Source organism: Mandrillus leucophaeus, unplaced genomic scaffold, assembly GCF_000951045.1.
Source record: "Mandrillus leucophaeus isolate KB7577 unplaced genomic scaffold, Mleu.le_1.0 Scaffold359, whole genome shotgun sequence".
Lineage (NCBI taxonomy): Eukaryota > Metazoa > Chordata > Mammalia > Primates > Cercopithecidae > Mandrillus > Mandrillus leucophaeus.
In genome coordinates this window covers 3,407,790-3,420,749 of record NW_012103798.1, presented here as the reverse complement: position 1 = coordinate 3,420,749, position 12,960 = coordinate 3,407,790, and the positions used below count along the sequence as shown (strand labels likewise).

The window sequence follows — 12,960 nt, the reverse complement described above, 5'->3', positions numbered from 1 at the left end:
AAAAAAAAAAAAAAAAGTTGTTCTGTATTTTGTATCCTGATTATGAAGACCATGACCTGATTTGCTTCCCAAACACAACACTCAAGCAATATTTCTCATCTTGGTATATATCATTTTCTTCCATTCTGTTAGTGAATTAAAAATCAAGGTGTCATTCTCAAGTCCTCTCTTTTCCTCACCACCTATATCCAAGCCATGAACACATCCCATTGATACTACCTTTAAAACATATCTAAATGCGTCAACCATCTTCATTCCCACCAATGTCATGCTGGGCCGAGCCTCCATCATTTCTCCTGGAGGATTACTATAGCAGCCTCCTCTGTTCTCCACACGGCATTTGTTCTCCACATAGTAACCAGAGTTTTTAAAGAATGTGAATCAAATTGTGTAATTCCCCTGCTTGATATCTTCAGCTTACTTCTCTTTGGTTTTCCAAGGACCTGTATGATCTGGCCATCATCTGCCCTTTCCAAACTCATCTTGTGCCATTCTCCCATCTACCAAGCTCCAGCCGCTCTGACCATCTTTCTGTTCCTTGAACACCTCTCATTTCTTTCTTAAACTTCTTGCTCCAGCTGTTTCTTCTGCCTAAAATGTTCCTTCTCCTGATCTTCGTCTTGGCTAGCTATCTTGGCATTCACATCTAAGGGTATATATCACCTTCATAGGGAGGACATTCTAGATGGTTCAATCTAAAGTATCTACTCAACCACTTTCTTCCACATAACTCTATTTTAATTCTCTACAGAGCATATATCACTAAGATTTTTCTTATTTAAGTTTTAATTTTCTATATCCCCCCATTAGAATATACGCTCCTTGAACTGAAGACACTGGCTTATCTTCTTTGATGCTGTACCCGGGCAGAACCCAGAGCTGTACATGGCACAGAGTAGCTGTTCAATAACCCACTGAATGAATGGAGGCAAATTCATCCCTCATTGGATTTAGATCACTATTTAGCATATCACGCCACTAGAGGGCAATATATCACCTAAATAGAATGAGGAAATCAGTGTCCCTTTCTTCCTAAAGGAACTTGATTTTTAAAATTTATATATATTAGGTGTACATATTTTGAGGGTACATGTAATAATTTGATACATTCTTATAATGTGTTAAGATCAAATCTGGGTAATTGAGATATCCATCACTTTAAATATTCATTCTTTCTTTAAGCTGGGAACGTTTGAATTATTCTCTTTTAGTTAGTTTCAGGTGTATGATTGAATTTAGTTGATTTTAACCATTAATGTGACAGACATTTATTTAAGAAAAACACTCTGAAAAGGAGCCAGTAGATTTTCAAACCAACCACCAGGTACAACCCAGGAAAAAGAAGTTTATTCCAGGGTTGTAAATGGTAAAATAGTTTTAAATAGACTTTGTGTTATTCAGGTTAAAAAAAAAAAAAAAAACTCATATAAAATGAGAAAGTATTCGTGTCCATGATATAAAATTGTTCGGGAAGTCAGAAGGAAATTAAACAATGCCTTATTTTATCTATCTTTTACACACATAAATATGTATTTCTTGGTCACTATTCTTATTTTTGCTTTTAAAAGTTCGAACCCGGGACATCTCATGGGAGTAGAGATTCTGAAAGAGATTCTTTTTTAAATTTTTATAATTCCATTTCTTTCCTAAGCTTTTCTTTTAGAGAAAGCAGCATGCTTTGTCTAGCATATGTCATTGAGCACTAAGACATCCATGTTTCTGCTGACAGGTCTGCCTGTAGTAAGAACAGCGAGAGTGACTAAGCTCTAGGGATAAGGGCAATGCTGTGTCTTGAGCCTGCTGCAGCACCTGTCATGGGAGGCAGAGAGAGCACGCAAATCCCTCAGGCCGGTGTCTGTTCAGTGACAAGAGGAAGGAGGATGCACTAATGCCAGTGACCTCAAGGTGGCAGTGGAGAGATACTCCAAATGAATTTCCTGAAGTCACCCCATCCAGTGAAGGACCACTGTAATGGTCGGTTAGCTATGAGGACAGTTTCAGCAGCACATCGGGTCAGTTACCATGACAACTGGAAAGCTTCCCTGGAATCTCTGAGTTTCTAGCTGTCCTGTCGCCAGAGATGACAAGTGACTTATAAAGGAAAAGTTTGAGCCTCCGTAGAAAAATCTTATTTTTTTTTTAACGTCGCTGACATGACTTACTGTGGCAGAAGGGCTTCTCAGTGTGAGTGCCTATGGCCATGGGATCTGGATTGGTCAGATGAGGCTGGGACATTTGCATTTCCGGGGCTTTGCTGGAGTAGGAGAGCAGCCTCAACTCTTCTCAGCACTTAGGAACAATGTGAATGGTTTAGGGCATCAACCATGGGTTTTAGGGGATGTATTAGTTAGTCCGTTCTTGTACTGCTATGGAGAAAAACCTGAGACTGGGTTATTTATAAAGAAAAGATGCTTAATTGGCTCATGGTTCCACAAGCTATATAGGAAGCCTGGCTGGGGAGGCCTCAGAAGACTCACAATCATGGTGGAAGGGGGAGGGGAAGCAGGCTCTTCTTATGTGGCCAGAACGTGAGGACGGGAGAGGTTGGGGGGAGGTGCTACACACTTGAAAGCAACCAGATCTCGTGAGAACTCACTCACTATTACAAGAACAGTAAGGGGGAAATCCATCCCCATGATCCAACCACCTCCCACCTGCCTCTCTTCTAACACTGAGGATTACAATTCAGCGTGAGATTTGGGTGGGGATACAAATCCAAACCATGTCACAGGAGGAAATAAGGTCAGCTTTTGCTTATTTCCTCAAATTTTGCTCAGTACGGCAGGGTCTATTGAATCCTCAGATCTAGTACAATAGATTACCAGCAACTCAGGAAGAACAATGTAAAAAGCATGAGAATGACCCTGCTGTGGCCTCCTTCACGGAGGAGAAAGAACGTTATCTCCTACACCTGTGTTCCAGTTTTCAACCACAAAAACATACATACATATATGCATTAGCAAACACTCATTTGTTGAACACCTACAAAATAGTTACTATACTCATGGAGTCAAATGGAAACGCAGAATTAAAGTTGAGAGGTATCAACAAAATGTTACTGAGAATTCAAAGGACAAATGCTTAAAGCTTTGAGTAAGAGGAATTTAGGCAATATTTCATGGAGTAAAGACTTTCGCCATAAAAGAATGGGTAGGATTTTAGGTGGATGGGGTTGGGTGGTGAAAGGGAGGGCATCACAAACCAGGGAAAGAGAGTAAGCCAAAGTATGAAGGGGAGATCACCCCAAGTGTGTTGGAGATAGACAGAGTACAGGCCTAGTATGGAAAGTAGCAGGTGACAAGGCTTTAAAGCAGTGGTTCTCAATCAGGGGAGATTTTGCCACCCAGGGGACATTTGGCAATGTCTGGAGACATTTTGGGTTGTCATAACTGGGTGGGGGTATGTTATTGACATCGAGTGGGTAGAAGCCAGGGATACTGCTAAATGTCCTACAATGCACAGCATGGCTTGCCACAGCAAAACTTATCCAGCCCCAAATGTCAATAGTGCCAATATTGGGAAACTTTGTTTTTCAGGAAGATTGGTCTTGGTCACAGAGGACCTTGAAGATCAGGGGAAGGGGAGGGAGTTTACTCGGTAAGCAAAGAGAGTACAGAAGGTTTTTAAGTGGGAGAGTAAATGTGTTGATATTATGATTTATGGGCATTATATGGATATAGGTACAAATATAACCTTTTGCTCCCTCATCTTCTAAGGAGAAACCTTATTTGCACTACTTGGTTAGCCAGCCTTTGCTGTGCTTAGAGGGTAATAGGTAGAGATTCAGAATTGCAGAAACCTAGGTAAGCTAAACTAATCTCCATGTAAAAGGACATGGAGCCTCCCAGAGAAGAAAAAATGCAAGAGGTGGAGGTGAGAGAGGCAAGAGAGATGAGTGAGAGAGTGAAGAAAACAGCACAAGATGCAGTTACTAAGAGAGCGCATCAAATTAGGTCCTGCGGGGAGGTGCTAAAATAAAAAACCTTGCTTCTGCCCTTACTGAGCCCACGATTTCCTAAAGATGATGATCTTACATTAAGTAAGTCCCTATTATTCACAGGGGAAAGTATACAGTCATCTCTCTATTTGCAGGTTCCACACCTGCAAATTTACCCCAACTATGGGTTGAAAATGTTTTTTAAAAATAACAAAACAACAATAAAAAATAATACAAATAAAAATACAGTACAACTATTTACATAGCATTTACATTTTATTAGGTGTTATAAGTAATCTAGAGATGATATAAAAGTTATGTGCAAACACTATGCCATTTTATATAAGGGACTTAGAGCATCCCTGAATTTTGGTATCTGCAGGGATCCTGAAACTAATCCCCAGTGGATACTGAGGGACAACTGCATGTATTTTCACAAGGCTCTGTCATTTCTCAGAGCTTTCACTGATAAACAAAATCTAGGTGGCCTCAACTCAGGAGTAAAAGTCATTTTTGGCTGCTTTCTTTGTGGGTTTTTCTTACATAGAGCATGAAAGAAAAAACTAACCAAATTATCCAAGTCTAGGATTAAATTATTTCTGTCTTTCGGGCTGAAGATGGATTTGATGCAGGTGACTAAAGATAGCCAGTTGCCCCTTGTTACAGGTGGGTCCTCACAAATTTGGCCAGTAGAAAGCTGCAGTGGAGGCACTGTTAAGACTGCAAGAATATCAGTTCCTCATGTCACAGTCAGCTGCTCTGGTCCATGCACCTCTGCCAACTTCCAGTGGCTAATAAGCTTTTGGCCCAGCAATGGAAGCAATGGTGCCAATGACAAATATAAACAAGGTCCTTTGCCAGGAGCAAAAGCTGAAATCTTTCTGGTAATTGCAGCCTGACATGTGCATGGCCCCAGGATCATGGGCCATCTCTACCACAGCCATTTACTGTCTGTCGGGGCTCCAGGGACCTCGTACAATATAATGGCTGCCATGGACACCACATTATCCTGAATATGCCAGGGCAAAATGGCATTGTTCTTTTTGTTACTCCCCAGAGTTGGGAGTGAATGAAAATTAGGAAGGACACCCACAAAGCTGGTCAGTCAAGAATGAAACCTATGCACCAAACTGAGAAAAGCTGCTGATAGAGGAATTTTAAAGAAGGAATAGGGAAAGGACTACTTCTCGGTTTTTAGCTAGAAGTTATATCGTGTAGAAAGGCTTTTGATCACTACTTACAGCATGTCCAGCAATGATGGCTTGAATATGGGAGATTATGGTATGACAGGAAGTCCTATGCAGGAGGATTTTCTGGTTATAACAACTGCTCTATCATGCATCAAGGACACAGGTTATTTATGTCTTTTCTGTCCTTCATTCTTAGCAAGTTGGATTTTAGTTTTTGTTTGTTGTTTCACGGTATTATTTCAGGTATCACGTTTAAGGTTGAGGCAAGAAGAATGGGAAAGAGGTGGTGCCAGTCATTCTGCCCCTTCTTTCAGGAAAGGAGAAAATTTTCCCATTACATTTCATGGACCAGAACTAGGTCATCTGATCACTCCCAGTTCTAAGGGAGGCTAAGAAAATGAGTGTCATCTAAGAGCAAAAGGATTGACATGACCAGCCACGGTTCATCTCCAAGGGTGGGCTGTTTGTTATCACAAACAAAATTAGGATTCCACTAACAAGAAGGGAAGGGAGTTATTGGGTAGACAACTCACAGTGTCTGTCACAACCCCTTACCATCCCAGACTTGCTGGCTTGTGAAGTGTGGTCTTCAGGTGGTGTGGGATGGAAACACAATGGGCTCCATCACTGTTTGCAGGTGTTCCCCTTGCCGTGCATGCCTTTCTCCCCCTTCCTTTCTCCCTTTCTCTTCTGAACTAACTTCTCCTTATACCCAGCGCTATGTTCCTAGTGAATTTCTGCTCATCTTCAGGCTTCTACTGGATTCATCTTCATGAGCCTTTTCTGGCTCTACCTCTCAGTGGTAGGCATGCCCATCTCTGCCCTCATGACAAACTCTGTCTTGGCATGTATCACACTGAATTGTAGCTGTCTGTTTTCTTATCTTTGCTCACCACTAGATTGGGCTCCTTGAGGAGTCTTATTCATATATGTCATATTCATGTCTATGTCCCTAAGACTGGGCACAGAACCAGGCACATAGTAGTCATTCAGTAAACACCAACTGAATCAATGAGAACCTCAATGAGTTTTGCTGCATGCTATAATGCCTTAAGAAATAGTGTTTCTGGATAAAACACACACAGAGAAAACTTCATTATTTGGGGATTATGAAAGAACACACTTCTCAAGGAAGAGGTGCGCCCTCTCAAAGAGAAGATGCTCCTGCCTGGTGTTTCTAGCTGTGTGTGCTGGCTTCCTGTACAGCCAGGCCCTTATTTACCCCAGCTCCATCTTTTTGCCTACCCCAGTTCCCCATACGTACAAGTGAGATCACCCTCACTCATGGGCCCTCTCTGGGAAGGCAGTGTTTCATTGAGAGAGCCTAAGCTTTGGAAATTTGACCCTTGGCTTTGCCATTATCACATTCTACCAAAGAGCAACACAAGTTAGCATGTTAACCAACCTCATTAAACTTCAGTTTGCTCATTGGTGAAATATGGTAATAATAGTAACTTCATAGGAGTAGGTTGAATATGAAATGATATATGTAAACTGTTTGGCACATGGTAGCTGCTCAAAAAAGCATTATTATTAGTGACTGCATCTTGGATCGTCAATTATATGATTTTATCAGGTAAAAGTTTCCTTATTTGCAGGTGATTTCACTACCCTAGAACCAAAATGAACCATGTTACACAAATGAAGTTGGGAAATTTCTTAGCTCCATATCACGTACATACGTAGACAGCTCCATATCCCAAATCTTGGTGATAATGATATCCCTCGCCTCTAGGAAAGGTCACAGAATATGAGCTTGGGAATGCTGTGTGTTTTGCATGTCAATCCCGTTGTAAGCACAAAGACCTACTTCTAGTAAGGTCGTATGTGTTCTATAATGTATTTCAAAGAATTTCTAATTTATCTCCTATTTATCCTTTTATTGGGATATAATTTACACTCTATAAAGTTTATCCTATAAAGTATACATTTCAGTGGATTTTAACATATTCTGACTTGTGTGACCACTATTGCTATCTAATTCTGTAAGTTTTTCATCACTCCAAGAAGAAGTCCCATACCCATTAGCTAATGATCCCCAGTCTCCTCTCCCCATCAGGTTCTAAAACCACTAATTGACTTTTTGTGTCTATGGATTTGCTTATCCTGGATATTTCGTATAAATGGAATTATACAATTTGTGGCCTTTTGTGTCTGTCTTCTATCACTTAGCGTGATTTCAAGGTTATCCATATTGTATCATGTATCACTACCTCATCCTTTTTATGGCTGAATAGTACGGCATCATATGGCTATGCCACATTTTGTTTATCCATTCATCAGTTGATAAATATTTATATTGTTTCTAGTATTTGGCTATGATGAATAATGCTACTATGCACATTTGTGTGCAAATTTTTGTGAGGACATTTGTTTTCATTCCTCTTGGGTATATATCTTGTAGCAGAATTACTCAACCTTTTGAGGAACTGCCAGACTGTTTTCAAAGTGACTGCTACATTTTATGTTTTCACCAGCAATGTATGAGGGTTCCGATTTCTCTACATCCTTACCAAAACTTACTATTGTCTGTCTTTTGATTTTAGCCATCCTAGTAGATATTAACTGGTATTTTACTGAGGTTTTGATTTGCATTTCTCTAATGATTAAAAATTTTGAGTATTTGCAAATTGTATATTAATAAACGTAGTAGACCTAATAATACTACCTAATAAAGCTAGTATAAGGTCTACTACCAGAATATATATAGAATGATTAAAAATTGACGAACTTTTGAATAGACATTTCTCTGAAATTTGAATATCTGTTTTGGAGAAATGTCTATTCAAATATTTTGCTCATTTTTAAATTGGGTTATTTGTCCTTTTATTGTTGAGTTGTAATCATTCTTTATATATTCTGGTAGTAGACCCAATAAAAGTCTACTACTTTTATTAATATAATTTAAAAATATTTTCTCCCATTTTGTGGGTTGTACTTTTCACTTCCTTGATGATTTCTTGAAGATTAAAATTTTTTAAATTTAATTTTTATGAAATCCAATTATCTATTTTTTTTCTTCTGTTGCTTGTACTTTCCAGGTCATATCTGAGAAACCATTGCCTAATTTAAAGTCACAAACATTTACACCTGTTTTTCCTAAGACTTTAATGGTTTTAGCTTTTACATTTAGGTCTTTGATCCATTTTGACATATTAATAATTTTTGTATTGGCAGGAAGTAGGGGTACAACTTCATTCTTTGCATGTGGATGTCCAGTTGTCCTAGCATCATTTGTTGGAAAGACTATTCTTTCTTTCTTTCTTCATTGAATGAGTTTAGCACCCTTGTCAAAAATCAACTGGCCACAAATGTAAGAATGTAAGAATTTGTTCCTGAACTCTACTCTCAATTCTATTCCATTGACTATATATTAGTCAGGGAAAGAGAATCAATTACTCATACACACACACACACACACACAGATACAGGAAGGAAGAAAGAGAACAAGTTTTATTGCAAGGAATTGGCTTATATAATTGTGACAAGCCTAAAATTGTCAGGAAGGGCAGGCTGAAACTCTCAGGCACAAGCTGAAGCTTCAGTCTACAAGTGGAATTTCTTCTTCTCCAGGGAAACCTCAGTTCTGTTCTTAAGTCCTTTCAACTGATTGATTCAGGCCCACCCAGATTATCTAGGATAATCTTCCTTACTTAAAGTAAACTGATTATAGATTTTGTCACATTTACAAAATACCTTCACAGCAATACCTAGATTAGTGTTTGATTGAGTAACAGGAGACTATTGCCTAGCCAAGCTGACACATACAATTGACCATCACAATCTGCTTAGCCTTATGCCAGCACCACACAGTCTTAATTACTGCAACTTTGTAGCAAGTTTTGAACTCGGGAAGGTGTGAGTCTTCTTTGTTCTTTTTCTAGAAAGTTTTGGCTATTCTGAGTCCTTTGCTTTTCCTATGAATTTTAGGATCAGCTTATCAATTTCTGTACCTGCATTTATTTTATATTAAGATAAATTGGCAACTTTGAAATCTAATTCATATGATTAAGAGAGTGAGCTAAGATGTTCTGCTTTGTCTCTGTAGGGGATAAAAAGTAATTATCTTGGAGGCCGGGCGCTGGCTCATGCCTGTAATCACAGCACTTTGAGAGGCCGAGGCGGGCAGATCAACTGAGGTCAGGAGTTCGAGACCAGCCTGGCCAACATGCTGAAACCCAGTTTCTACTAAAAATACAAAAATTAGCCAGGCGTGGTGGCATGTGCCTGTAATCCCAGCTACTCGGGAGACTGAGGTAGGAGAATCTCTTGAACCTGGAAGGTGGAGGTTGCAGTGAACCGAGATTGCACCACTGCACTCCAGCCTGGGTGACAGAACACGACTCCATCTCAAAAAAAAAAAAAAAAGGTAATATCTTTTCCTTACCCATCACAAGGTTCATGGCTGAGACCCCTTATAATAAAAGACAGATTAACAAAAGAAAAGCATAACACATTTATTTGATATCAGTTTTACATGACTCAGGAGCCTTCAGAAATGAAGACCCAAAGAAACAGGGGAAGTTGTATTTTTAAGAACATGTAGAAGTTTGATTGGAGGACAAAAGATGTGATCTAATGGTCACATTAACTGGGGGAACATGGCAATGCCTGTTTGTTCAGATTCATCTCTGTGTCTCTGTATTTCCAATCCTTTCTTCCAGGTGTAGGGAGGACCTCTGGAATGAGAGTCTTATTCCTACTTTACAGGAAAATCAGAGAGTTCTTTTATGGCCTGTTTCTGCCTCAAGGAAGAAGGACAGGAGAAGGTCAAAGAAGCCTCCCTGCTTTTGCTGTTTTCTCAAATGTCAAAGTGCCATATTTTGGGGTAGTGTGTCCTGAACTCCATCATCTCTCAGGATCACTTCATATATTTTCTATCTCCTGCCAGCAATATTATGTTCCAACTGCCAGTGTGAAAGATGGAGATGAAAAAGCACCATGGGAATAAATGAGTTAATATAACATTGCTACCAAAAAGGGGCCCCAATCCAGACTCCAAGAGAGGGTTCTTGGCACAATAATGAATTCTAGGTGAGTCCATAGCGTAAAGTGAAAGCAAGTTTATTAAGAAAATAAAGGAATAAAAGAATGGCTGCTCCGCTCAGGGCTGCTGGTTGGCTGTTTTTTATGGTAATGTCTTGATTATATGCTAAACAAGGGGTGGATTATTCATGAGTTTTTCAGGAAAGGGGTGGATGATTTCTGGAACTAAGGGTTCCTCCTCCTTTAAAACCATATAGGGTAACTTCCAGATGCCATGGTATTTGTAAACTGTCATAAAGCTGGTGGGAGTGACTTTAAGCATGCTAATATATTATAATTAGTGTATAATGAGCAGTGAGGATGACCAGCGGTCACTTTCATCCCCATCTTGGTTTTGGTGGTTTTGGCCAGCTTCTTAACCACATCCTTTTATCAGCAAGGTCTTTGTGACCTGTACTGTGTGCTGACCTCCTATCTCATCCTATGACTAAGAACACCTTAACCTCCTGGGAATGCAGCCCAGTGGGTCTCAGCCTTATTTTCCCCAACCCCTTTTCAAGATGGAGTCACTCTGGTTCAAACGCCTCTGACAACATCAATGAGTAATTTCAATTCTCAAATACCATAACTTAAATAATACTTCTCTCTCCTGATTGTTAAAGAGGAAAAGTGGCATATTCTACATTCTTTACTTGGTGTGATTATTGATGACAAAGCTAAGATAGTTTCACCTTTATAGGGAGGAGCACCAATGTGCTCTCAATGTCAATTCATCATCATAAACCTATTTTGAGACTTTACAAAGCCCCAAGCTCTGTGATGTGATTTGTGACTACAGAGATTAATAATCATGGCTTCTGCCCTTGAAAAGCTTGGGGAGCCTCGCAGAGCAAACACAAGCCAAAACGAAGAGGCCAGTAGCCAACCTGTCTTGCAGTTTGGCTGATGGCACATTATTTTCTTTTTCACACAAGTATCAAATGTACATTTCCTGCCCTATTCACTGGGACGTTTTATGGTCATTCCTATGCGTTTTGCTTTTTCAAAGACACAACTGGCTGGTGAGGAGAAGTCATGAAGTTTGCGTTCCTTTGGGACAAAAGGTAAGTGAAAAGTGCTGCTGATAATTACAACCTGCTCCATCTCTCCTCCTCCTTGCTTAGCCATCCATTCGGTTTTCTGGGAAGTTCTCTTAGCACTCAGGCAAGCTGAAGGGATTTGAGAAACAATGCGTATTGTTAAGAATCAGTTAATTAATAGCCACTTGCCTAGAAAGATACCTAATTAACAAATGGTCCTTTTGAGGTTTATGCAGAGGGATCCTCACCTTTGCTGTCACCCACTTTGAGAATTCTTGTAAGAAATGAAATGAAAACTCTTTCAGAGATTGAGGAATGGAGTTGAGTTTTATAAACAAGTTTTTGGGTTTTTTGCTGTTGTTTTTTGTTTTTTTGTTTTTGTTTTTTCTTGTTTTCTCTTATCCAGTGATCAGATCCCTGTGAGAAAGAGATGATGTGCAGCCTTGGGGTTGAGCAGTTAAGTGTCTCCTACTGCTGGAAAAATTTGTACTTACACTCACATGTGATGTGGGGCCTCAGAGAAAAAGTGGTTCTTGATTTTTAATTGAAGACATGATCCGCCATGTGATGAAAATCACTCTTACCCTTCTGTGAATAAATGAAAAAGAATTAGTTTTTAAGGGACCATTCAAAATACACCACTCATAGAACACATCGAAATCTGTTTAACAATGCTCATTATAATTATGCATTTAAATATAAAAGGACAGTTTGTTATTCAAAGTAAAAATGAACTGGGTATAGATGTTGATTATTCTTGAGATTCTCACACCAATGAGACAGAACCTGTCCCACCGCCCACCCCCAGGCCAGTTTAAAATCAGCATGAATGCTGTGTAATCTAACCAACAGGATTGATCCAGGTCAAGTATTAAGGGCTGAAATGGATTAAACAAAAGACATTCCCCTTGTAACAAGAAGGAAAAACTTCAAAGGTGGGATTTGTTCTTGTTATGACAAAGGAAGTGGATTTACAAACTGCCTTGAGGCACACCCCTCGGTGACTTTCAATTTGCTTTTCTCTTACACGGAGAGGCCTTTTTCTCCTCCTCTCCCCCACCCCCTCACCCTCCACACCCCAGCTCCCAGAGTCCTCTCCAGAGTAAGAACTTCAGGTTAAGAGGATCAGAGCATGAAGATTTTTTCTTGTTTGTTTTTCAAGACTTGGCACCAGGCATCTCCCCATCAAATGACACTCATTTGAGCACCTCCCGGGTTCCCATCACTCAGATGTAGAGCAGTGACAATACGCAGGGGAAATAGGGAATGCTGTTTAGTTCCCTCCATCAGAGCAGACAGACTGCATGCTTCATCCCGGTACTTGCATTTGGCTTGAAAATCTGAGAGAAATGCAAACAAAAAGAAAGATATTCTAATGAGTGAAAAATAACTCCACTCCATTAGTATAGCTTACTGCATAGACTTACGGTCCTGGGTCAGGATTAGCCACATTGGGTTTTATTGTTAATACCCTGATACAATGTATATATACTTTGATGCAATGTAATTACTTTTATTATAATAATGCATATGTAAACGTAATGTATCTCTGAGGAGTTCAAAGCATTTTTCAGCTCTCCTGCATATGTATATATACCTACATATATATTTTACATGAATATAAATACATGCATCTATGTATTTTTTAATGATTGCACTCAAATTACCTTTAAAATACTTAAGTTTATCTGGCAGGAAATGGAAATAGGACTGGTATATAAATGTGCCATCACAGTTTCTCAAACTCTAGTGCTATACAAACCTCTTT

The 12,960-nt window shown here is 39.5% G+C and overlaps 1 protein-coding gene across 1 annotated transcript in view; it reads left to right on the top strand.

Moving 5' to 3' along the window:
* The window catches only part of TMEM260 (transmembrane protein 260), a 148,665-nt gene that overhangs the window by 1,222 nt on the left and 134,483 nt on the right, over nt 1–12,960 (top strand). The window contains exon 2 of the mRNA XM_011989605.1: nt 1,730–1,974. Within this exon, the coding sequence (XP_011844995.1) occupies nt 1,929–1,974 (46 nt within the window). The 5' untranslated portion in view covers nt 1,730–1,928. The remainder of the gene's footprint in view (nt 1–1,729; nt 1,975–12,960) is intronic.